This window comes from Salmo trutta, chromosome 25 (assembly GCF_901001165.1).
Source record: "Salmo trutta chromosome 25, fSalTru1.1, whole genome shotgun sequence".
Classification (NCBI taxonomy): Eukaryota; Metazoa; Chordata; class Actinopteri; order Salmoniformes; family Salmonidae; genus Salmo; species Salmo trutta.
This window is the reverse complement of record NC_042981.1, coordinates 4,710,351-4,737,882: the sequence shown is the minus strand read 5'-3', so window position 1 is coordinate 4,737,882 and position 27,532 is coordinate 4,710,351. Positions and strand designations below refer to the sequence as shown.

At 44.9% G+C, this 27,532-nt stretch overlaps 1 protein-coding gene and 1 pseudogene across 5 annotated transcripts in view; both read left to right on the top strand.

Annotated features, from left to right (window-relative positions):
- LOC115161888 (phosphofurin acidic cluster sorting protein 2) overlaps positions 1–6,928 on the top strand; it is a 133,073-nt gene extending 126,145 nt beyond the window's left edge. For 4 of the 5 annotated variants that reach the window (XM_029712697.1, XM_029712696.1, XM_029712695.1 and 1 more), the window contains 6 exons: positions 2,816–2,858; positions 2,991–3,033; positions 3,354–3,489; positions 5,086–5,306; positions 5,656–5,769; positions 6,015–6,928. In XM_029712697.1, coding sequence (XP_029568557.1) covers positions 2,816–2,858; positions 2,991–3,033; positions 3,354–3,489; positions 5,086–5,306; positions 5,656–5,769; positions 6,015–6,133 — 676 coding nt within the window. In that variant the 3' untranslated portion in view covers positions 6,134–6,928. Of the gene's footprint in view, positions 1–2,815; positions 2,859–2,990; positions 3,034–3,353; positions 3,840–4,048; positions 4,177–5,085; positions 5,307–5,655; positions 5,770–6,014 lie in introns of those variants that run through there. The other variant, XR_003869448.1, reaches the window with a different exon arrangement.
- A 3,282-nt stretch (positions 6,929–10,210) lies between these two features.
- The window catches only part of LOC115161886 (DDB1- and CUL4-associated factor 5-like), a 28,575-nt pseudogene continuing 11,253 nt past the window's right edge, over positions 10,211–27,532 (top strand).

Genomic DNA, 27,532 nt, shown 5'->3' with positions numbered 1-27,532 from the left:
ATCGCCCCGTAGCACTCACTTCCGTCATCATGAAGTGCTTTGAGAGACTAGTCAAGGATCATATCACCTCCACCCTACCTGACACCCTAGACCCACTCCAATTTGCTTACCGCCCCAATAGGTCCACAGATGATGCAATTGCAATCACACTACACACTGCCCTAACCCATCTGGACAAGAGAGGGTTAAGATGAGGAGGACCGGAGGTGAATAAAATTGATTCACACCAAGTCTTTACAGGCATGAGTGTGGAAAAAATTCCTAATTTACTAAATTCATATTTACAGGTGATTTAACCTCCATCAAATGTTATTATGGCAGCAATATTTGATTATTGATGCCACATTGGATTAGAGGCTAAATTTAAAGATCATCTGTGATTGCCCCTTTGACTTAATTGCACGACTAGAGGCTAAAGATCCAAAATCCTTTATGGAATAATGGACCCTCAAAAAAATGTAATTTTGATGTCTGAGCCCACTTGATTTCCTTGGAGCCAAATTACATTAAAAAAACATATTTTTTTTGTCAAGCAGGGACCCTACAGCGCTGAATGAGAGCACATTTGACTTGGAAAGTTGTCTATTGAACAGCTACCGAAAAGTAAAGCTTACATTCATCATAAATATATTTATATTACTGCCTTTTGTATCTCTGTGTTTACAGGTCTATATTTCCCAAGATGCTTTAAGGCATCCTAATGCTGTTTGTTTCTGTATGTAGGGCAGACCATTGACTACTTTGTTTTCTGAATTTGAGCAATACCAGAGCTAGCAATATTGGGTTTCATGACCTTATGTGCCCCCACAGCTAACAGTAGTGGTTGTAGTTCTGGGGTCTGACCAGGTTACACAGCTAACAGTAGTGGTTGTAGTTCTGGGGACTGACCAGGTTACACAGCTAACAGTAGTGGTTGTAGTTCTGGGGTCTGACCAGGTTACACAGCTAACAGTAGTGGTTGTAGTTCTGGGGACTGACCAGGTTACACAGCTAACAGTAGTGGTTGTAGTTCTGGGGTCTGACCAGGTTACACAGCTAACAGTAGTGGTTGTAGTTCTGGGGTCTGACCAGGTTACACAGCTAACAGTAGTGGTTGTAGTTCTGAGGCCTGACCAGGTTACACAGATAACAGTAGTGGTTGTAGTTCTGGGGCCTGACCAGGTTACACAGCTAACAGTAGTGGTTGTAGTTCTGGGGACTGACCAGGTTACACAGCTAACAGTAGTGGTTGTAGTTCTGGGGTCCTGACCAGGTTAAACAGCTAACAGTAGTGGTTGTAGTTCTGAGGCCTGACCAGGTTACACAGCTAACAGTAGTGGTTGTAGTTCTGGGGTCTGACCAGGTTGAATCTGGTCAGTCGGGGCAAGCTGCAGCCACAAGGCCGTTATCCTTGCTGTAGGACTGGCTGGGTATTGGGGCTGTGTGGCGATCAGTTTCCACTACTACAGTTTGCTGTAGGCCAGATGCAGCTTCCATGCCAACGAAGACTCATTGACTAACTGGAATGTTATCTTAGCCTGAATGAGGTTGTGGATACTGCAGTAGTGGAATGGTTGGTTGTCTGGTTGTGATGGACAGACCTGTGAAAGGGCTGTCACAAACAGACCTGGCCTTAGATCTTTCCAACAGCTATGTTTTTTATTTATTTTGAATGTGGCGAAAAGTCCTGCAGGTCACATCCTACATATTTATTATTATTTATGTATTTCACCTTTATTTAACCAGGTAGGCAAGTTGAGAACAAGTTCTCATTTACAATTGCGACCTGGCCAAGATAAAGCAAAGCAGTTCGACAACATACAACAACACAGAGTTACACATGGAGTAGAACAACATACAATCAATGATGCAGTAGAAAAATAAGTCTATATACAATGTGAGCAAATGAGGTGAGATAAGGGAGTTAAGGCAATAAATAGGCCATGGTGGCGAAGTAAATATAATATAGCAAGTAAAACACTGGAATGGTAGATTTGACAGTAGGTGAGTGTGCAAAGTAGAAATACTGGGGTGCAAAGGAGCAAAATAAATAAATAAATACAGTAGGGGAAGAGGTAGTAGTTTGGGCTATTTATAGATGGGCTATGTTGCTTTATATTCATTTGGAAGTCAGGTAGGATGATATTAACTATGGATGGTTGGCATTGATTACTGTCTGGCCACAACATAAAAAAACAAAAACATGTGTAACTGAAATATTGGGTTACATTTTGGGGCAGCGAGTAGCCTAGTGGTTAGAGTGTTGGTCCAGTAACCGAAAGGTTGCTAGATCGAATCCCCGATCTGACAAGGTAAAAAATCTGTCGTTCTGCCCCCTGAACAAGGCAGTTAACCCACTGTTCCCCGGTAGGCCGTCATTGAAAATAAGAATTTGTTCTTAACTGACTTGCCTAGTTAAATAAAGAATTAAGATAAAATTAGTTTAGGTGCCCCCCCCCCCCCCCCCTCGAGGTATATTTATATACTGTTTGAGTTTACAATAGCGATCAGTTGAACCACCTTTGCAGTAAAATATTTTTGCACAACCATCCATTTCATAAATGGGACACATAAGAGATGTGAAAAAAACAAGGTTGTGTTTTGTTCTATCTCAGGTAGGGGGTGTCTCAACAACTAAAGCCCTTTTTGAGGATTGGACACTAGCCTATTACCCATCATGAGGTTGTTAAAGCCTCTGGTCTCAGTAGATAAGACACTAGACAATCCCCTCTTCCATCCTGATAGGTTGGAACTTCTGCACATGCTCACTCTGTGCCTGTCCCCCCCCCCCCCCCCTCCCCCATGTCTCCTGTCTGTCTGTCCCCTGGAACTACAGCCCAGACGAGGACTCTTGTCAGAAGTTCATTCCCTTTATCGGGGTAAGTGACTTTTCCCCTTTCCACTTATTAATCTAACAGAAGGATACGTTTTTATCCTTGAACCTGATCATTGTGTCCATGCTCCCCCCCCCCCCCCCCCCCCGACCTCTGACCTCTGAACTCACTCCCCAGATGGTGAAAGTTGGACTGGTGGAACAGTCTTTAGCAACATCAGGTTAGTCATGAGGTGTGGGTTTTCACGTCAGTACAATAAAGTAATCAATGTGCCTACAGCGTACCAACAACATGCCCGTTGTACATACTACTCTCATGCTAACAATGAGAACTTTTTGGATGTGATACTGTAGTTATACAGTACTTATAGGGCTGATTTCCTGAGCACCAATTAAACCTAATCCTGTGTTTTTAATCTAGGTTTACTCTGTGTCCAGGCATCTGACCCCTAATCTTAATCTGTCAGTCTGGCACTTGTTGTAATTGGACAACTCTGTGTATTGTGTAGCCCGGTGATGATAATCCCTGTGTGTTTATCAGGTGACTCGGACGATGCAGCTCCCATGGCGACAACCCTCCTGTCCTCCACCCCTCCTCAGGTGTCCCCCGCCCTGAAGGAAGCCACGCCCACCCCTCCCTCCTCCCCCTCTGTCAACACAAGCTTCAGCTCATACAGGTACAGGTAACACACGGACACAACACCTGGTTCAGGTGTACAGGTACAGCTAACACACGGACACAACACCTGGTTCAGGTGTACAGGTACAGCTAACACACGGACACAACACCTGGTTCAGGTGTACAGGTACAGCTAACACACGAACACAACACCTGGTTCAGGTGTACAGGTACAGCTAACACACGGACACAACACCTGGTTCAGGTGTACAGGTACAGGTAACACACGGACACAACACCTGGTTCAGGTGTACAGGTACAGCTAACACACGGACACAACACCTGGTTCAGGTGTACAGGTACAGCTAACACACAGACACAACACCTGGTTCATGTGTACAGGTACAGGTAACACACGGACACAACACCTGGTTCAGGTGTACAGGTACAGGTAACACACGGACACAACACCTGGTTCAGGTGTACAGCTACAGCTAACACACAGACACAACACCTGGTTCAGGTGTACAGGTACAGCTAACACACAGACACAACACCTGGTTCAGGTGTACAGGTACAGCTAACACACGGACACAACACCTGGTTCAGGTGTACAGCTAACACACGGACACAACACCTGGTTCAGGTGTACAGGTACAGCTAACACACAGACACAACACCTGGTTCAGGTGTACAGGTACAGCTAACACACAGACACAACACCTGGTTCAGGTGTACAGGTACAGCTAACACACAGACACAACACCTGGTTCAGGTGTACAGGTACAGCTAACACACGGACACAACACCTGGTTCAGGTGTACAGCTAACACACGGACACAACACCTGGTTCAGGTGTACAGGTACAGCTAACACACAGACACAACACCTGGTTCAGGTGTACAGGTACAGCTAACACACAGATACAACACCTGGTTCATGTGTACAGGTAACACACGGACAAAACACCTGGTTCAGGTGTACAGGTAACACACGGACAAAACACCTGGTTCAGGTGTAGAGGTACAGCTAACACACGGACACAACACCTGGTTCAGGTGTACAGGTACAGCTAACACACGGACACAACACCTGGTTCAGGTGTACAGATACAGCTAACACACAGACACAACACCTGGTTCAGGTGTACAGGTACAGCTAACACACGGACACAACACCTGGTTCAGGTGTACAGGTACAGCTAACACACGGACACAACACCTGGTTCAGGTGTACAGGTACAGGTAACACACGGACACAACACCTGGTTCAGGTGTACAGCTAACACACGGACACAACACCTGGTTCAGGTGTACAGGTACAGCTAACACACGGACACAACACCTGGTTCAGGTGTACAGGTACAGCTAACACACGGACACAACACCTGGTTCAGGTGTACAGGTACAGGTAACAGACAGACACAACACCTGGTTCAGGTGTACAGGTACAGGTAACAGACAGACACAACACCTGGTTCAGGTGTACAGGTACACCATCACGACTTCTTCTAGAAGAGTAGAGATAGAAGAGTCTGGGGGTTGAATAGACTGGTTATGGCTTCCATATTGTTCATTTAGCTAACAGTTGATTTTCTACCTTTTCATCTCGTACTTTTCTCCTCATGTCTCTCTTTCTCTGCTGGGTATTGTAGTTCTCCCCAGGGGGAGCTGATGGGACTACAGGTGGACTACTGGGTGGCTCCCTCCCCGGCTGACAGGAAGAGAGACGTGGAGAAAAGGGACTCGTCTTCCTCTAAGAACACTCTGAAGTGTACTTTCCGCTCGCTGCAGGTCAGCAGGCTCCCCCAGGCCGGGGCCCAGCCACAGCCCGCCATGTCCATGACCGTGGTCATGAAGGAGAAGAACAAGAAGGGTGAGGGCACATAGAATGGTTATATTATATCTTTATGAATGAGTCGTGGGGTTGACTGGTAGCGCTCCTTATGAAGGTCCGCTGCACTAAGACACACTAGTGTAGGGTATCTCTGTAACGCTCCCTTCTAATGAATGGACTCACTCCTGTATATATTCTAATCCTGATAGTGAAGCTATAGGAAAGACATAAATCAAATCACAATTATCTTGAAATGTAAAGCCTAAATCCTAAAACTTGACTTTAGGCCGAATCCTAACTTTTCTAAAAACAACGTTGATTGTGATGATTAGCATTCACATCTTAAAGTCAGGAATCGTGACTCTTCTGTTCTCTCTCTCCTTCTCAGTAATATTCTTGCCAAAGAAGACTAAAGACAAGGATATGGAGTCTAAGAGCCAGGTGATCGATGGCATCAGTCGACTGATCTGCACTGCCAAACACCAGCAGACCATGCTGAGGGGTAAGACTCCTTATCGCTGGACTCATGAGACAACCAAATGTCTTGTTACATTAGCATGTCTGTGTTTTCATCTGTCTCCTTTTAGACCACCATGCGGACAGGTCTTATCTGATCCAGCTATTACATAGATAACCCATGAACTAGGCTTAGTATATAACAACTTGTAATTGTAAAAGGTATTCCAATTCTGTGATTCGGGATTATTTCTAGATCTGTTTTTTTTGTCTATTTTTTTTTCTTTCCAGTGCTGATTGACGGCGTGGAGTGGAAAGACGTCAAGTTTTTCCAGTTGGCGGCACAGTGGTCGTCACACGTCAAACATTTCCCCATCGGGATCTTTGGACACAGTAAAGGGCCTTACTAACAAGCGACGCGTTACCATAGTTGCGGCCCCGTTACCATAGAGACTCATCTGGAAACAGAGGACAACGGCCCCTCCCTCATGTGCCAATAGCTTTTATAATAGCCAACCCCCCCCCCCCCCCTCTCCCTCCCGCACATCTTAGACTGGTCCCAGATCTGTCTGTGCTCTTTCCAACTCCTATGGTCATTGTCAAGCCAAACGTTGGCAAGGCAGCACAAACAGATCTGAGACCAGGCTACACACATCTGCAAACCTCACTGTCTTAATTTAAGCCCCAGATTTTACCTATTGTTTATACTTCTGTGTTTGTTGTTGTGTTTATTATAAAAGTTCCCAAGGCATTGATGTCATAAGGAGATTTGGTTTTCACCAAGCTTTTTTTTTTTTAATCCTGCTGATTTTCTAAAGACTTTTGAAGAAGAAAAAGACGAGCGGAAACCTAATTAAATAAATCGTTTGAAAAACTCTTAACTAGTGATGCATAACATTTCGGCACCCTCTCTTTGCTTTTTTTTTTTTATGTGGCAAAGATAGATTGTTTCAAACACTTTGCCAGGCACAATTTAACAAGATAACTTTGTGACCAAAAGGCCCTGAAACGATGGAAGATGGACAACACATAAAACATTACTTATCTTGTCATCCTTGGGAGGAAGTGGTCTGGATCCTGGACTGAAACCATTCTAGCATACCCCGAGTCCTGGGGTGTATTCATTAGGAACCAAACATAATGGAAAACCGGAAAAGAACCTACCTGAATTTGTCCAAAATGAAACGATTTCGTTGCTAAACGTTTTCTCGTTGCACTGCGGTTTGCTACACTGTGCACTAATGAATACTCCCCCTAAGGACAGTGGCTCCTGTTGTTGTAGTAGGCCACTGAGACCCTCTGTACTCATCGGAAGAAGACTGACATGTACAATAGACTTACTGTAGCCTGAAATCCAGACCTGTTCTGTGCTATTATTCCAATCTTTTTTTTAACTCTGTGTCATATGTTTGGCAATGACAAGGAGTGGAATGATGGCACAAACAGACTGGTACCCAGGCTACAATATACTGTATATGTCCTGTACATCCAATGAATTATATGTAAACACAACTCATAATTGAGATGGAACTGACCCTGCACTATCTAATGGTTAGTGCATCTCTCTCTCTCTCTCTCTCTGTCTCTGTCTCTCTCTCTCTCTCTGTCTCTGTCTCTCTCTCTCTCTCTCTCACTCTCTCACTCTCTCTCTCTCTCTCTCTCTCTCACTTTCTTTTTCACCTTCCCTTCTTTTGAAAGGGAGCAATGGGTGCGCCACCAGCTGAGAATATCTGATAACATATCCCCGTCCTCCTTTATCATCTCTCCCTCATTGGTCCCGTCCTTGTACCCTCTCTCTTTATCTCACAGCAACCACACATCTTCTAGGCAGAATACTAGACAGACTGCAGCAGCTCACTCATTACCTGCTCCCAGAGCCATGTGTGTTTAGAGAGTTGGGACATTGACGTTTCTGCATTGACGCATTTTACATGACACGTCAACGTTCTATAGCAGCCATGTTAGCTCCCCATTAACGTTACCTACGGAATATTTAAATAATGCTATTCAACTGAATATGTAGGATTAGAATAATATTCCAAATTGTAAAAGCCCAGCTTCTCTAAATGCAGTACATTCGGGAAAGTATTCAGACCTCTTGACTTTTTCCACATTTTGTTACGTTACAGCCTTATTCTTTCGACCTCATGGCTTGGTTTTTGCTCTGCCATGCACTGTCAACTGTGGGACCTTATATAGACAGGTGTGTGTCTTTCTAAATTATGTCCAATCAATTAAATTGACCACAGGTGGACTCCAATCAAGTTGTAGAAACATCTCAAGGATGATCAATGGAAACAGGATTCATCTGAGCTCAGTTTAGAGTATTATAGCAAAGGGTCTAAATACTTATTTACATAAGGTATCTGTTTTTACATTTTTATAAATTAGCAAACATTTATAAAAAAAAAAAATGTTTTCGCTTTGTCATTATGGGGTATTGTATGTAGATTGCTGAGGATTTGTATTTATTTAATCCATTTTAGAATAAGGCTGTAACGTAACAAAATGTGGAAAAAGTCAAGGGGTCTGAATACTTTCTGAAGGCACTGTATATGACTCTGTTTAGTTTGCTATTTACCTGCGCCTTATGATAATCTACTACTTCATGAAGATGGGATGGGACAACGTGAACTTGTCCAATAAGAAACTTGTTCGCAACGGTGTACCACTAATGAATAGACCACTGATGCCAACTAGCTGTAGCTCACAAAAGGCACATAGACAGGCATTGTAATCTGTCATATTTCTGAGCTGAACAGACATAAATAAAATAAAAAAAATAGTATGGCTAATTTAAATGTGTGCATTAAAGCCATACAATAAAACTGCACTGCATTGTTGTATAAGATCAGATCGTCCTTGTTTTTGTTTGATCTCTCAGATTCCACTCTGTTAAACACTGGTGCTATTTCAATACTCATTTAAAAACAGTTTCTAAAAACAACCAGGCACAACTAATATTACACAAGTTAGAGAAACTTTCAACTGTAGCAACCAAATGACTCCTTATTTATTGAAGTATCATCAACCAAATCCTTATGTCAAAATGTTACTAGTTATAACAATCCTTGGTGATATTTTGTCATAACACTATTGAAATACATTATAGCCTACTGTTTATAGTAGCTATTTCATTGTGTGCCTAAAATGTAAACATTACCAAGATTATTTCTTCTTGACGTACAGAAGTACCCCCCCCTCCCTCGTTTTGATACGTCGATGAAATAGTTACCGAGGCTTCAAAGTGTGACCGTAATAAACTAAACTAAATAACTTTTTAGTAGGTTGATACCAGGTACCCATTCTTGCCAAGTTGAGGTTCTCTGCCTACCCACCCCTACACGGTATACCAAGAGGAGAAATGTATTATTCCAAATAATCTACAACTCCTATGGTATACAGTGGTTACGTCCCAATTATCTCGCTCCTTCCTCCTGAAGTGCGCACTCATTCACTACTCCCCACAAATCTAAAAGCGTTGGATTGGTGGAGGCATGGGTCGTTAGAGGGAGTTTACATATGCCAGTAATTTCCTTTCCATATTTTATGAATGGAAGTGAACAAGTGCACATTTCTGGAGAAAGGAGATATTGGGACGCACGCCATGCTCCCTCACAGCGGGGTAAATCATTTGCTTTGTTGAACTGGCAACACTTGTATTTCTTTCTTGGGCAAGAAGTAGAAGTATTTTAAGTTGTGTTATAAATATGGTCCTGTTTATCTTGGAGAAAATGGATTGTAATGAATGGAAGGTTCCCCTATTAAAATATTGTATTGTTTTTTTTTTTAAAGACTACCACTGTAATCCCAATGTCGGGAATAAAAAACTAGACTAAAATGTGTGCTTTTGATTTACTTATTTAAATGTGATATGAATCTTGTTTTTTTTTTGTTTTTTTTGCTGCAAATTCAATTGACAGTAATGTTTAATTTATTATGATGGTAAGCCAACTTTGCCAAATGTGATATCATTAAAAAAGAAAGTGCAGTGTATGGTTCAAGTGACGAATTATATAGGCGTATTATTTGATATGAAAGATAAGATCCTATGCTTCGAAAAATGTTTAATGTCACATTTTAAGAATATAAATTGTATAGGCGGGGTTTATGACTCACTAGTGGCGACTGGTAACTAGTGGTTAACTAGAGTGGCGACTGGTAACTAGAGTGGCGACTGGTAACTAGAGTGGCGACTGGTAACTAGAGTGGCGACTGGTAACTAGTGGCGACTGGTAACTAGAGTGGCGACTGGTAACTAGAGTGGCGACTGGTAACTAGTGGCGACTGGTAACTAGTGGTTAACTAGAGTGGCGACTGGTAACTAGAGTGGCGACTGGTAACTAGTGGCGACTGGTAACTAGAGTGGCGACTGGTAACTAGAGGTTAACTAGAGTGGCGACTGGTAACTAGAGTGGCGACTGGTAACTAGAGTGGCGACTGGTAACTAGTGGCGACTGGTAACTAGTGGCGACTGGAACAGGAAGCGACTGGGACTACACGGAAAAGGCACTGCTACTACATCAACAGCATTACGATCGGGGGATATCTCCCTTCTCCATAACGTAGGTTAGAGACAGACAGATTGCAAATATGAACTTGGAAACATGTACAATTTGGGGTTAAATGAAGCGCACAAATATCGGCTAAAGTGCACAAGTTGGTGAGCTATCTTTCTGCCTTGTTTTAGCTAACCAGGCTAGCTAGCTAACGGCTCCAGGGGAGGAAATGAAGGAGGTGAAGGGCTGCGGTATGCGGTCCTCTGTGGGCTTTCTGTCTCAGAGAAGGCTTTTTGGCAACCCGCTGATGAAGGAAGAGTTTCAGAGACTCCGGTTGGCAGGATGCACAAGCCTTTACCAGAAGGATATGCTGGGACATTTCGGGTGTGTAAACGCCATAGAGTTTTCTAACAACGGAGGAGAATATCTTGTGTCCGGTAAGTTGGTGGATTGACCATCACTAGTTATGGAAGTTGCTAGCCGAGAAGCTAGTGGTGTTTGACAGATTCCAACTAGCTAGCACGTTAGATATCAAGCATAGTTGGTTAGGACGGCGAATATACACTTTTTTTTTGTTGCACCCTATTCATCTATTGTCAATTATGAACCAGGAAAAAGGACTGCCATGTACAGGCCAAGCCTGCATGTGTAAAACTGACAATCATTTTGGCTAACTAGCAAGTAAAACCTAACCGTTAGCTAGGTTAGCATGTTATCCAGCTGATAAGCTAACGTTAGCACAACATGACTGTAGCAGCTAGTCAGCTACACGACGTTCCTGCTACTAACTTTGATTATTATAGGGTTGATTCTCACATAACTGACACTTCACCCCCCCAAAAAATACACGTATTCCACCATAATTCCTTTTCCAAAGCTAAGATTAGCATCTGTATTTATATATTTCATAATTGTTTATTGATCAGATTTTATACGTTTTACCACAATTTACCACAACTATCACTGTAAAAATTGTCATCACTCAAATAATGATAAAGCCTAACACAACATTGAAAACGAATTTATTTACAATTAATGACAATTTATTTTGTAATTTCTCATTACTGCAATAATTAGTTGTGTACACATGTTATTTTTATGTACACGTATTTGGATAAGTAAAAAAGCATGCTAACACCGTACCCAAATATATTTTGTCCCCCCAATCACACCATAAGCAATCACTACACGCAGGTTGAAATATCAATATAGACACAACAAATTTGTTTACATCCCTGTTAGTGAGCATTTCTCCTTTACCAAGAGAATCCATCCACCTGACAGGTGTGGCATATCAAGAAGCTGATTAAACAGCATGATCATTACAAAGGTGCACCTTGTGCTGGGGACATTAAAAGGAGAATTTAAAATGTGCAAGTTTGTCACACAACACAATGCCACAGATGTCTCAAGTTGAGGGAGCGTGCAATTGGCATGCTGACTGTAGGAATGTACACTAGAGCTGTTGCCAGAGAATTTATTGTTAATTTCTCTACAATAAGACGCCTCCAACGATGTTTTAGAGAATTTGGCAGTACGTCCAACCGGCCTCACAACCCAGACCATGTGTAACCACGCCAGCCCAGGACCTCCACATCCGGCTTATTCATCTGCAGGATCGTCTGAGGACGGAGAGCGTTGGGTGCTGAGGAGTATTTCTGTCTGTAAAAAAGCCTTTTTGTGGGGAAAAACAAATTCTGATTGGCTGGGCTTGCCTCCCCAGTGGGTGGATCTGGCTCCCAAGTGGGTAGGCCTATGCCCTCCTAGACACACCCATGGCTGCGCCCCTGCCCAGTTGTGAAATCCATAGATTAGGGCCTAATGAATTTATATAAATTGACTGATTTCTGTAACTCGGTAAAATCTTTGAAATAGTTGCATGTTGTGTTTTTATAGATTTGTTCAGTGTGTATATACACTGCATTCAGAAAGTATTCAGACCCCTTTGACTTTTTCCACATTTATGTTACGTTACAGCTTTATTCTAAAATTGATTCAATAAATGGTTTTCCTTATCAATCTACACAGAAAGCGAAAACAGAAATGTTAGAAATGTTTTGCAATGTTTTAGAAATGTTTTGCAAATTTATAAGAAATTAAAAACAGATACATTATTTACATAAGTATTCAGACCCTTCGTGAAGGTCAGTCAATTTGAAAAATTTCAAGAACTTTGGAAGTTTCAAGTGCAGTCGCCAAAACCATCAAGCGTTATGATGAAACTGGCTCTCATGAGGACCGCCACAGGAAAGGAAGACCCAGAGTTACCTCTGCTGCAGAGGATAAGTTCATTAGAGTTACCAGCTTCAGAAATCGGCAATTAACTGCACCTCAGATTGCAGCTCTAAATAAATTCTTCACAGAGTTCAAGTAACAGACACATCTCAACGTCAACTGTTCAGAGTCAACTGTGTTTCTCTACTGGTGGGCCTTGCAAGAGTAATAACCCCAGACCAAACCATAAGTTTGTTTCTACCGGTTTTGTTTACTGCGGATGTGTCTTCCCTATCTACAGGAGGGGATGACCGCAGAGTGCTGCTGTGGGATATGGAAAGAGTCCTCCATGCTCGCTCTGCCAAGCCTCTCATACTGAAGGGTGAACATCTCTCCAACATCTTCTGCCTGGCCTTCGACAGCACCAACAAGAGGGTGTTCTCTGGGGGTAAGACGAAATAAAATGATCAGTTTGTTTAGTTCTCAAAATGCATACTACTGTGCTCTGAGCGCAGGATGTTCGGAGTAAGTCCAGCGTGAGGTAATACAGTAGGGGGGGTGCTGCTCAGCGTGAGGTAATACAGTAGGGGGAGTGCTGCTCAGCGTGAGGTAATACAGTAGGGGGAGTGCTGCTCAGCGTGAGGTAATACAGTAGAGGGAGTGCTGCTCAGCGTGAGGTAATACAGTAGGGGGAGTGCTGCTCAGCGTGAGGTAATACAGTAGGGGGGGAGTGCTGCTCAGCGTGAGGTAATACAGCAGGGGGGAGTGCTGCTCAGCGTGAGGTAACACAGCAGGGGGGAGTGCTGCTCAGCGTGAGGTAATACAGTAGGGGGATTGCTGCTCAGCGTGAGGTAATACAGTAGGGGGAGTGCTGCTCGGCGTGAGGTAATACAGTAGGGGGGGAGTGCTGCTCGGCGTGAGGTAATACAGTAGGGGGAGTGCTGCTCAGCGTGAGGTAATACAGTAGGGGGAGTGCTGCTCAGCGTGAGGTAATACAGTAGGGGGAGTGCTGCTCAGCGTGAGGTAATACAGTAGAGGGAGTGCTGCTCAGCGTGAGGTAATACAGTAGGGGGAGTGCTGCTCAGCGTGAGGTAATACAGTAGGGGGGAGTGCTGCTCAGCGTGAGGTAATACAGTAGGGGGATTGCTGCTCAGCGTGAGGTAATACAGTAGGGGGAGTGCTGCTCAGCGTGAGGTAATACAGTAGGGGGAGTGCTGCTCAGCGTGAGGTAATACAGTAGAGGGAGTGCTGCTCAGCGTGAGGTAATACAGTAGAGGGAGTGCTGCTCAGCGTGAGGTAATACAGTAGGGGAGTGCTGCTCAGCGTGAGGTAATACAGTAGGGGAGTGCTGCTCAGCGTGAGGTAATACAGTAGGGGGAGGTGCTGCTCAGCGTGAGGTAATACAGTAGGGGGAGTGCTGCTCAGCGTGAGGTAATACAGTAGGGGGGAGTGCTGCTCAGCGTGAGGTAATACAGTAGGGGGAGTGCTGCTCAGCGTGAGGTAATACAGTAGGGGGAGTGCTGCTCAGCGTGAGGTAATACAGTAGTGGGAGTGCTGCTCAGCGTGAGGTAATACAGTAGGGGGAGTGCTGCTCAGCGTGAGGTAATACAGTAGGGGGGAGTGCTGCTCAGCGTGAGGTAATACAGTAGGGGGGAGTGCTGCTCAGCGTGAGGTAATACAGTAGGGTGAGTGCTGCTCAGCGTGAGGTAATACAGTAGGGGGGGTGCTGCTCAGCGTGAGGTAATACAGTAGGGGGAGGTGCAGCGTGAGGTAATACAGTAGGGGGAGTGCTGCTCAGCGTGAGGTAATACAGTAGGGGGAGTGCTGCTCAGCGTGAGGTAATACAGTAGGGGGAGTGCTGCTCAGCGTGAGGTAATACAGTAGAGGGAGTGCTGCTCAGCGTGAGGTGATACAGTAGAGGGAGTGCTGCTCGGCGTGAGGTAATACAGTAGAGGGAGTGCTGCTCGGCGTGAGGTAATACAGTAGGGGGAGTGCTGCTCGGCGTGAGGTAATACAGTAGGGGGAGTGCTGCTCAGCGTGAGGTAATACAGTAGGGGGGAGTGCTGCTCAGCGTGAGGTAATACAGTAGGGGGAGTACTGCTCAGCGTGAGGTAATACAGTAGGGGGGGAGTGCTGCTCAGCGTGAGGTAATACAGTAGGGGGGAGTGCTGCTCAGCGTGAGGTAATACAGTAGGGGGGAGTGCTGCTCAGCGTGAGGTAATACAGTAGGGGGAGGTGCTGCTCAGCGTGAGGTAATACAGTAGGGGAGTGCTGCTCAGCGTGAGGTAATACAGTAGGGGAGGTGCTGCTCAGCGTGAGGTAATACAGTAGGGGGAGTGCTGCTCAGCGTGAGGTAATACAGTAGGGGAGGTGCTGCTCAGCGTGAGGTAATACAGTAGGGGAGGTGCTGCTCAGCGTGAGGTAATACAGTAGGGGGAGTGCTGCTCAGCGTGAGGTAATACAGTAGGGGGGAGTGCTGCTCAGCGTGAGGTAATACAGTAAGGGGGGCAGTGCTGCTCGGTGTGAGGTAATACAGTAGGGGGGGCAGTGCTGCTCGGTGTGAGGTAATACAGTAGGGAGGGGGGAGTGATTCTCTAAAGTCATGTTTTATCCGTTCCCCACACTCTCGTCCTCACAGGAACGTAGTCCAGAGAATGCACTCGGAGTGTGGAGCGCAATAGTATGCATATTGATCAACGGCCACAGAGTAGGAGTTCAGACAGGACTGATTTTAGATCACGGTTTGACAGGCTGTGGGTGATGGCTACTGGTGAATCTATCGCTATGGGGGTTACAGTGGTTCATGTCATATTAGTTTGTAGAGGGCTTGAGTTAGCTGACGTCAGCTGTTTTATATAAATCGATATGTTGTTTTTCAGAAATCACACCAGTTACTTGATAAGGACTGCTTAGTAGCAGCATACAGTACATAACACATTCATAATAATTTGTCAACGCTCTGTGTCAACAACTTCTATTTATTAGGTACACCCATCTAGTACAGGGTCTGACCCCCCTGTCCATGCAGGTGCTGCCCTAAGCATGTCATATGTTTGGGTTATGAATGGGGTATGAAGTCCTTATCTAGGTATCCTTCAACTAAAGTGTTCTAATGAAGCAATAAGGCACAACGGTGTGCGGTATATGGCCAATATACCACGGCTAAGGGCTGCTCTTTAGGCACGACGCAACGCGGAGTGCCTGGACACAGTCCTTAGCCGTGGTATATTGGCCATATACCACTAACCCCCGAGGTGCCTTATTGCTATTATAAACTGGTTACCATTGTAATTAGAGCAGTAAAAATACAAGTTTTGTCATACCCGTGGTATACGGTCAGATATACCACAGGTGTCAGCCAATCAGAATTCAGGGCTCGAACCACCTAGTTTATAATATTTAGATTTAGCGTTCTATGGGTCAAACTCCAAGTACAACCCGTAGCCTGATGTTCATGTGGTAATTTGTGGTCTATTGTGTCTTTTTCTAAAGGTAACGACGAGCAGGTCATCCTTCATGATGTAGAGCAGTGAGTATATTATTAGTCTTCATCAGTGTTTTACTTAAACTGGAATCTGGACTGTCTTCTGCCACTTGTTCCACCCCGTTTCCTTGTATCTGCCTCGAGCTCTTGCAAAGTGTTTACTCTGTCTGAAATACTCGTACGCATGTTTTATGTTTTTAGTCACAAATGTATGTTTTTATTTAAATTACAACTCCTCTTCCCCATATACCAGCAAGACATGAAAGTAGACGGTAGTCCCCAAACCAGATTGCTACTTAGAATGCATGTGGGTCTTTCTATAAATAAAGTGGTCAACATTTTTTTTTTTTTTTTTTTAAATAGTTTGATATACATTTAAATATGATTTTTCTTGCAGCTTCACATGTGTAGTTACAGGAATAATGGTCTAGAACGCCTAGCAACAACAAAACATATTCAGTACCAGTCATAAGTTTGGACACACCTACTCATTCAAGTGTTTTTCTTAATTTTTTTACTATTTTCTACATTGTAGAATAATAGTGAAGACATCAGAACTATGAAATAACACATATGGAATCATATCGTAACCAAAAAAGTGTTTAACACATAAAAAAAAAAATGTATGTTTTAGATTGTTCAAAGTAGCCAACCTTTGCCTTGATGACAGCTTTGCACACGCTTGGGATTCTCTCAACCAGCTTCATGAGGTAGTCACCTGGAATGCATTTCAATTAACAGGTGTGCCTTGTTAAAAGTTCATTTGTGGGAGTTGCAGCGATGAGACAAGACTGTAACTACCAATTGGATACCATGAAATTGGGGAGAAAAAGGGGTAAAAGTGTTTTTTAAAGAGTAGGTTAATGTATTATCTCCGCATGTGTGGTTCCCACCGTGAAGCATGGAGGAGGTGGTGTAGGGGTGCTTTGCTGGTGACACTGTCTGTGATTTATTTAGAATTCAAGGCACACTTAACCAGCATGGCTACCACAGCATTCTGCAGCGATATGCCATCCCATCTGGTTTGGGTTTAGTGGGACTATCATTTGTTTTTCAACAGGACAATGACCCAACACACCTCCAGGCTGTGTAAGGGCTATTTGACCAAGAAGGAGAGTGATGGATGCTGCATCAGATGACCTGGCCTCCACAATCACCCGACCTTAATCCAATTGAGATGGTTTGGGATGAGTTGGACCACAGAGTGAAGGAAAAGCAGCCAACAATTGCTCAGCATATGTGGGAACTCCTTCAAGACTGTTGGAAAAGCATCCAGGTGAAGCTGGTTGAGAGAATGCCAAGTGTGTGCAAAGCTGTCATCAAGGCAAAGGGTGGCTACTTTGAAGAATCTAGAACATAAAATATGTTTTGATTTCTTTAACACTTTTTTTGGTTACTACATGATTCCATATGTGTTATTTCATAGTTTTGATGTCTTCACTATTATTCTACAATGTAAAAAATAAAGAAAAACCCTTGAATAAGGTGGTGTGTCCAAACTTGACTGGTACTGTACATGCCATTAAAAATGTCACATGCCTAGTACCCAGTTCTGTTAAACCTAAACCTTCAAGAAGAATGAACAAGATCAACAGAATTTGTATATTTTTTAATAGTTGATAAAATATAATACAATAAGTTCTGTCATTGTCAATAATAGTGATAATATATAATAATGACAAACTCTTCAAACTGTGTGTGTGTGTGAACTAGACATCAGTCTTGCTTCCTCTTTCCTTGTTTCCTCCACTCCTCTCCTTGATAGCGTATTGGAGCCCAAGGGGTGGAACCTTCCCTCACCTCCCTCTCAAAGCACATTGGGGGTGAAGAGACCATCTCAATAGCATGTCCTTCATTCCTCACATCCTCTCTTCGACTTCTCAAAACCCATTGGTTAAGTAGGTGAGATGGTTTTGAGAAGGAGATGAGGAGAGTGGATGTAACCAATCAAGAAAATGCAATTGAGATTCTCCCAAGGACAGAGGAAAGCAAATATTTGACATCTACTAAAAGATGTTGACAGTATGAGACTGAGCTACCATTAATAACCATGGCCTGTCCAGAAACAACAGCTAGCTCCTGCTGCCCGGTGTCTAGACACTTCGGGTGTGTGATGGACCTACAGTACGACACAGGCATTGGTTGGGATGTTTCATTCCATTGTTATACACATATTTGCACAGGTGTACGCTGGACACACCCACAGCACCCTATCAGGCTGATCAGACAGGTCTGGGTAGCAGGACACACCCACAGGACACACCCACAGCACCCTATCAGGTTGATCAGACAGGTCTGGGTAGCTGGAGACACCCACAGCACCCTATCAGGCTGATCAGACAGGTCTGGGTAGCTGGACACACCCACAGCACCCTATCAGGCTGATCAGACCGGTCTGGGTAGCTGGACACACCCACAGCACCCTATCAGGCTGATCAGACAGGTCTGGGTAGCTGGACACACCCACAGCACCCTATCAGGCTGATCAGACAGGTCTGGGTAGCTGGAGACACCCACAGCACCCTATCAGGCTGATCAGACAGGTCTGGGTAGCTGGAGACACCCACAGCACCCTATCAGGCTGATCAGACAGGTCTGGGTAGCTGGAGACACCCACAGCACCCTATCAGGCTGATCAGACAGGTCTGGGTAGCTGGAGACACCCACAGCACCCTATCAGGTTGATCAGACAGGTCTGGGTAGCTGGAGACACCCACAGCACCCTATCAGGTTGATCAGACAGGTCTGGGTAGCTGGAGACACCCACAGCACCCTATCAGGTTGATCAGACAGGTCTGGGTAGCTGGACACACCCACAGCACCCTATCAGGTTGATCAGACAGGTCTGGGTAGCTGGAGACACCCACAGCACCCTATCAGGTTGATCAGACAGGTCTGGGTAGCTGGCGACACCCACAGCACCCTATCAGGTTGATCAGACAGGTCTGGGTAGCTGGCGACACCCACAGCACCCTATCAGGTTGATCAGACAGGTCTGGGTAGCTGGCGACCTGCTGGAAACCAGTGAAAGGATATATTTACATGTTTACTATTCACACACTTGCTTCATTCCAACTAGTTAAATGTGCAACCACTGACTAACTATAGCTAGGGCATATCTCTTAGTTTAACAATAGATACTGTTGTTTTGGCTCCATAGCATCATCATTTATTAAGATTACCAATGGTTAGCTAGGTAGCTAGGCTGTATCAGCCAGCTAACCATTTTACAGTAACAGCAGTTCATTAATAAGCCAATACACATCTTAATCAGAAATGGAGATCTTATCTTGGCGCTGTGGCACGGTATAGGCAGCTATTGGTAGGTAATAGATTGGCATTAGAAGGGTGACCTCCTACTTTGAAAGGACAGGAAGTGTTGGTTGGTCACTTGACCAGGCATTCCACCTTTAACCCCACCCACATGTGAACATTGAAATATCAAATCATATTTTGGTTTTGTATGCAAAAATAAGCATACTTTTTAAATTCCTATTCAAAAAATCAAACAGGCCATTTTTCACATTCCTGATTGCTTCCTTTTAACTTGGAAAACAAACAAGAACTTAGCTCAGGAATCTAGATTTAATGTTCTACACAAAGTAGGCTAATTAACTTGACCGACGTAACAACATACACAAATGTTTTGTCAATCCTCCAGACCAAAATGTATTCATGCGCTTTGGCTGTTATGTGCAGTATCACATAAGCTTCAGTAGTAATACCTGGCTTCATTCTAAGTGGTAGGTTAGTAGTAATACCTGGCTTTATTCTAAGTGGTAGGTTAGTAGTAATACCTGGCTTTATTCTAAGTGGTAGGTTAGTAGTAATACCTGGCTTCATTCTAAGTGGTAGGTTTAGTAGTAATACCTGGCTTTATTCTAAGTGGTAGGTTAGTAGTAATACCTGGCTTCTCTTGAGGTCAGATCCTTTGTTATTTTAAATCATAAAACAGCATTTAAATGTTTTTCGCTTATAGCTTACTACTTAGAATGCATGCCCAATACATTGCTTCAATCTAAGTGGTACGTTAGTCTTGAAATGGTATTTAAATAATGATGTATATTCTTGCCTTCAGAGGTGAGACTCTTTGTTACGAACTAAACAGGATTTAAATAAAGTTTTATTCTCTTCCACCAGAGGTGTTGCTACTTAGAAAGAAGCCATCTATTGTTCATGCATTCTAAGATTTATGTTCAATCAAATGTATTTATATAGCCCTTCTTACATCAGCTGATATCTCAAAGTGCTGTACAGAAACCCAGCCTAAAACCCCAAACAGCAAGCAATGCAGGTGTAGAAGCACGGTGGCTAGGAAAAACTACCCTAGAAAGGCCAGAACCTAGGAAGAAACCTAGAGAGGAACCAGGCTATGAGGGGTGGCCAGTCCTCTTCTGGCTGTGCCGGGTGGAGATTATAACAGAACATGGCCAAGATGTTCAAATGTTCATAAATGACCAGCATGGTCAAATAATAATAATCACAGTAGTTGTCGAGGGTGCAACAAGTCAGCACCTCAGGAGTAAATGTCAGTTGGCTTTTTCATAGCCGATCTTTGAGAGTATCTCTACCGCTCCTGCTGTCTCTAGAGAGTTGAAAACAGCAGGTCTGGGACAAGGTAGCACGTCCGGTGAACAGGTCAGGGTTCCAGCAGGTCTGGGACAGGTAGCACGTCCGGTGAACAGGTCAGGGTTCCAGGAGGTCAGGGTTCCAGCAGGTCTGGGACAGGTAGCACGTCCGGTGAACAGGTCAGGGTTCCAGCAGGTCAGGGTTCCAGCAGGTCAGGGTTCCAGCAGGTCAGGGTTCCAGCAGGTCTGGGACAGCAGGTCTGGGACAGCAGGTCTGGGACAGGTAGCACGTCCGGTGAATAGGTCAGGGTTCCAGCAGGTCTGGGACAGCAGGTCTGGGACAGGTAGCACGTCCGGTGAACCAGTCCGGTGAATAGATTGCTTCTTTCTAAGTGGTAGGTTAGTACTATTTATTTTATGGGCATTGAAACCACATTTAGATAACACACATCTCCTCATATACAGGAGGTATTCAGGAAGTATTCAGACACCTTGACTTTTTCCACATGACATCCTTATTCTAAAATTGATGTGGGGGGAAAAAACAATTTAATCAATCTACACACAATACCCCATAATGACAAAGCAAAAACAGGTTTTTGGAAATGTTTTCAAATGTATAAAAAAAAAAAAATTTTTTAAAAAAATGATTTCACATTTGTCGTTTTAGGGGTATTGTGTGTAGATTGAGGCAATTTTTTTTTATTTAATCCATTTTAGAATAAGTTTGTAACGTAACAAAGTGGAAAAGTCGAAGGGTTCTGAATACTTTCTGAATACGCTGTAGGCCTATCAGGGAAATATTGACACAGATATTGACTTTGCTATTGTACATGAAGCAGCTGTATTCTGTTTTCCTCCAGAGGTGAGACTCTGAACGTGTTTCTTCATGATGATGCTGTGTACGGCCTGTCAGTCAGCCCCGTTAACGACAACGTGTTCGCCAGCTCCTCTGACGACGGACGGGTCCTCATCTGGGACACGCGGCAGCCGCCACACGGAGGTAATAATAATAATAATAATAAACTGAACAAAAAATATAAACGCAACAATTTCAACGATTTTACTGAGTTACAGGAAATCTGTCCATTTTAAATACATTCATTAGACCCTAATCTACGGACTTCACGACTGGGCAGGGGCTCAGCCATGGGTGAGCCTGGGTGGGCAGGGGCGCAGCCATGGGTGGGCAGGGGCGCAGCCATGGGTGGGCCTGGGTGGGCAGGGGCGCAGCCATGGGTGGGCCTGGGTGGGCAGGGGCACAGCCATGGGTGGGCCTGGGTGGGCAGGGGCTCAGCCATGGGTGGGCCTGGGTGGGCAGGGGCTCAGCCATGGGTGGGCCTGGGTGGGCAGGGGCGCATCCATGGGTGGGCCTGGGTGGGCAGGGGCGCAGCCATGGGTGGGCCTGGTTGGGCAGGGGCGCAGCCATGGGTGGGCCTGGGTGGGCAGGGGCACAGCCATGGGTGGGCCTGGGAGGGCATAGGCCCACCCACTCAACACTATACATGTCAGCTACTACAGCGACTGCAACACTTAACAAAGAGCTGCAGTTAGTTTCAGAGTGGGTGGCAAGGAATAAGTTAGTCCTAAATATTTCTAAAACTAAAAGCATCGTATTTAGGACAAATCATTCACTAAACCCTAAACCTCAACTACATCTTATAATGAATAATGTGTAAATTGAGCAAGTTGAGGTGACTAAACTGCTTGGAGTAACCCTGGATTGTAAACTGTCATGGTCAAAACATATTGATACAACTGTAGCTAAGATGGGGAGAAGTCTGTCCATAATAAAGCGCTGCTCTACATTCTTAACAACACTATCAACAAGGCAGGTCCTACAGGCCCTAGTTTCTACCTTCTTAACAACACTATCAACAAGGCAGGTCCTACAGGCCCTAGTTTCTACCTTCTTAACAACACTATCAACAAGGCAGGTCCTACAGGCCCTAGTTTCTACCTTCTTAACAACACTATCAACAAGGCAGGTCCTACAGGCCCTAGTTTCTACCTTCTTAACAACACTATCAACAAGGCAGGTCCTACAGGCTCTAGTTTCTACCTTCTTAACAACACTATCAACAAGGCAGATCCTACAGGCCCTAGTTTCTACCTTATTAACAACACTATCAACAAGGCAGGTCCTACAGGTCCTAGTTTCTACCTACTTAACAACACTATCAACAAGGCAGATCCTACAGGCCCTAGTTTCTACCTTATTAACAACACTATCAACAAGGCAGGTCCTACAGGTCCTAGTTTCTACCTTATTAACAACACTATCAACAAGGCAGGTCCTACAGGTCCTAGTTTCTACCTTCTTAACAGCACTATCAACAAGGCAGGTCCTACAGGTCCTAGTTTCTACCTACTTAACAACACTATCAACAAGGCAGGTCCTACAGGCCCTAGTTTCTACCTTCTTAACAACACTATCAACAAGGCAGGTCCTACAGGCCCTAGTTTCTACCTTCTTAACAACACTATCAACAAGGCAGGTCCTACAGGTCCTAGTTTCTACCTTCTTAACAACACTATCAACAAGGCAGATCCTACAGGCCCTAGTTTCTACCTTATTAACAACACTATCAACAAGGCAGGTCCTACAGGTCCTAGTTTCTACCTACTTAACAACACTATCAACAAGGCAGATCCTACAGGCCCTAGTTTCTACCTTATTAACAACACTATCAACAAGGCAGGTCCTACAGGTCCTAGTTTCTACCTTCTTAACAGCACTATCAACAAGGCAGGTCCTACAGGTCCTAGTTTCTACCTACTTAACAACACTATCAACAAGGCAGGTCCTACAGGCCCTAGTTTCTACCTTCTTAACAACACTATCAACAAGGCAGGTCCTACAGGCCCTAGTTTCTACCTTCTTAACAACACTATCAACAAGGCAGGTCCTACAGGCTCTAGTTTCTACCTTCTTAACAACACTATCAACAAGGCAGATCCTACAGGCCCTAGTTTCTACCTTATTAACAACACTATCAACAAGGCAGGTCCTACAGGTCCTAGTTTCTACCTACTTAACAACACTATCAACAAGGCAGATCCTACAGGCCCTAGTTTCTACCTTATTAACAACACTATCAACAAGGCAGGTCCTACAGGTCCTAGTTTCTACCTTATTAACAACACTATCAACAAGGCAGGTCCTACAGGTCCTAGTTTCTACCTTCTTAACAGCACTATCAACAAGGCAGGTCCTACAGGTCCTAGTTTCTACCTACTTAACAACACTATCAACAAGGCAGGTCCTACAGGCCCTAGTTTTGTCTCACCTGGACTACAATTCAGTTGTGTGGTCAGGTGCCACAAAGAGGGACTTGGGAAAATTGCAGCTGGCTCAGAACAGGGCAGCACGGCTGGCTCAGAACAGGGCAGCACGGCTGGTTCAGAACAGGGCGGCACGGCTGGTTCAGAACAGGGCGGCACGGCTGGCTCAGAACAGGGCGGCACGGCTGGCTCAGAACAGGGCGGCACGGCTGGCTCAGAACAGGGCGGCACGGCTGGCTCAGAACAGGGCGGCACGGCTGGCTCAGAACAGGGCGGCACGGCTGGCTCAGAACAGGGCGGCACGGCTGGCTCAGAACAGGGCGGCACGGCTGGCTCAGAACAGGGCGGCACGGCTGGCTCAGAACAGGGCGGCACGGCTGGCTCAGAACAGGGCAGCACGGCTGGCTCAGAACAGGGCAGCACGGCTGGCTCAGAACAGGGCAGCACGGCTGGCTCAGAACAGGGCAGCACGGCTGGCTCAGAACAGGGCAGCACGGCTGGCTCAGAACAGGGCAGCACGGCTGGCTCAGAACAGGGCAGCACGGCTGGCTCAGAACAGGGCAGCACGGCTGGCTCAGAACAGGGCAGCACGGCTGGCTCAGAACAGGGCAGCACAGCTGGCTCAGAACAGGGCAGCACAGCTGGCCCTTTAAAGTACAGAGAGCTAACATTAATGACATGCATGTCAATCTCTCCTGGCTCAAAGTAGAGGAAAGATCGACATCATAATGAATTGTTTTTGTAATAAGTGTTGACATGCTGAATGCACTGAGCTGTCTGTTTTTAACCTACTAGCACACAGCTCAGACACCCATCCATACCCCACAAGACATGTCACCAGAGGTCTCTTCACAGTCCCCAAGTCCAGAACAGACTATGGGAGGCGAACAGAACTACATAGAGCCATGACTACATGGAGCTCTGTTCCACATCAGGTAACTGATGGAAGAAGTAAAATCAGATTTAAAAATCAGATAAAAAAAACACCTTATGGAACAGCAGGGACTGTGACAAACATTTACATTTACGTCATTTAGCAGACGCTCTTATCCAGAGCGACTTACAGTAGTGAATGCATACATTTCATACATTTTTTTTTTTTTTTTCTGTGCTGGCCCCCCGTGGGAATCGAACCCACAACCCTGGTGTTGCAAACACCATGCTCTACCAACTGAGCTACAGGGAAGGCTACAAACAGGCACAGACACACGTATACGCACACAAACACACACACACATGATAACATACGCACTATACACACATGGATTTTGTGTTATAGATATGTGGTACTGGAGTAGGGGCCTGAGGGCACACACTTAATGTGTTGTGAAATTTGTAATGTTTTTAAAATTGTATAACTGCCTTAATTCTGCCGGACCCCAGGAAGAGTAGCTCCTGCCTTGGCAGCAGCTAATGGGGATCCATAATAAATACTTGGGAGACTGGCCCACCCACTGGGGAGCAAGGTCCAGCCAATCAAAATTAGTTTTTCCCCACAAAAGGGCTTTATTACTGTGGCGTTGTGTAACAAAACGGCACATTTTTAAAGTGGCCTTTTATTGTCCCCAGCACAAGGTGCACCTGTGTAATGATCATGCTGTTTAATCAGCTTCTTGATAGGCCACACCTGTCAGGTGGATGGATTATCTTGGCGAAGGAGAAATGCTCACTAACAGGGATGTAAACAAATTTGTGCACAACATTTGAGAGAAATAAGCTTTTTGTGCGTATGGAACATTTCTGGGATCTTTTATTTCAGCTCGTGAAACATGGGACCAACACTACATGTTAGTTGACTTGCCTAATTAAAGAAAGGTTAAATAAATAAATGTTCATGTTGCATTTTTATATTTTTGTAAAATATTTTTCAATGTATTATTGTGTATATAAAACATATTGTGATAGGCCCGTGTGGCTCAGTTGGTAGAGCATGGTGTTTGCAACCCCAGGGTTGTGGGTTCGATTCCCACAGGGGACCAGTACGGGGGGAAAAAAGTCGCTCTGGATAAGAGCGTCTGCTAAATGACTAAAAATGTAAATGTAAAAATGCCTACATCTGATCAATAACAATGTCATCTGAGTTAAATACATGTGTATTTCAGAGCCCTTCTGTCTGGCCAACTACCCGTCAGCCTTCCACAGTGTGATGTTCAACCCGGCAGAGCCCAGACTGCTGGCTACAGCCAACTCCAAGGAGGGGGTGGGCCTGTGGGACATCCGCAAGCCTCGCACGTGAGACCTTCTGTTATCTGTCACACTCAGAACTTTCAGGCTGTAACCCAGCATCTGTTTTACCCAATTTGTCCAGCAGAGGGCACTGTGTTATTATTTAATTCACTCATTTCTTACGTTGCTTCTATTCTGACCATATAAGATTGAAACTGCCTCTAAATGCAATCAGATGTAAGTATCCTCCCTTTATTTTGCTCCTCTTTATCTACACTGTCGTGTCAATCACTTTTTTTTTATTTTATAAAGCCATTTTTACATCAGCAGCTGTCACAGTGCTTCAACAAACAGTCAAGCAAAGCGCAAAGCACAGTGGCCAGAAAAAATTCCCTTGAAGGAAGAAACCTAGAGAGAAACATGGCTGCCGCTCTTCCTTCCTAATCCACCTCTCGTTTCTCTCTCCGTCTCCCAGTTCCCTGCTGAGGTACGGCGGCAGCATGTCCCTCCAGAGTGCTATGTCGGTGCGTTTTAACAGCGCGGGGACCCAGCTCCTGGCCCTGCGTCGCAGGCTACCCCCGGTCCTCTACGAGCTACACTCTCGCCTACCCAGCTTCCAGTTTGACAACCAGGGCTATTTCAACTCCTGTACCATGAAGAGCTGCTGCTTCGCTGGAGACAAGGATCAGGTGAGCCCTTGGCGCTATGGATGGCATCCCAAATGGCACGCTCTTCCCTACATAGTGCACCCCCTACAGCTTGTAGAGCCCTATAGGTCCCTGGTCAAAAGTAGAGCACTATATAGGGAATAGGGTCTAAAGGAGTGCACTATATAGGGAATAGGGTCTAAAGGAGTGCACTATATAGGGTCTAAACTAGTGCACTATATAGGGAATAAAGTGCCCTCTGGGAAGCAGCCTTGGTGACCATCTGAAAGCTTTCTGTTTTCCTACAGAACTGTTGCTTTACACTCAGTGTCCACCGGTCATCTGACGCAGCATCCATCACTCTCCTTCTAGGTCAAATAGCCCTTTTGCAGCCTGGAGGTGTGTTGGGTCATTGTCCTGTTGAAAAACAAATGATAGTCCCACTAAACCCAAACCAGATGGGATGGCGTATCGCTGCAGAATGCTGTGGTAGCCATGCTGGTTAAGTGTGCCTTGAATTATTGTAAATAAATCACTGACAGTGTCACCAGCAAAGCACCGTCACACCTCCTCCTCCTCCATGCTTCATGGTGGGAACCACACATGCAGAGATCATCCGTTCACCTACTCTGCATCTCACAAAGACACAGGGGTTAGAAGCAAAAATCTCAAATTTGGACTCATCAGACCAAATGACAGATTTCCACTGGTCTTATATCCATTGCTCGTGTTTCTTGGCCCAAGTCTCTTCTTCTTATTGGTGTCCTTTAGTAGTGGTTTCTTTGCAGCAGTTCTTTGGGCTGCAATTTCTGAGGCTGGTAACTCTAATGAACTTATCCTCTGCAGCAGAGGTAACTCTGGGTCTTCCTTTCCTGTGGCGGTCCTCATGAGAGACAGTTTCATCACAGCACTTGATAATTTTTGCAACTGCACCTGAAGAAACATT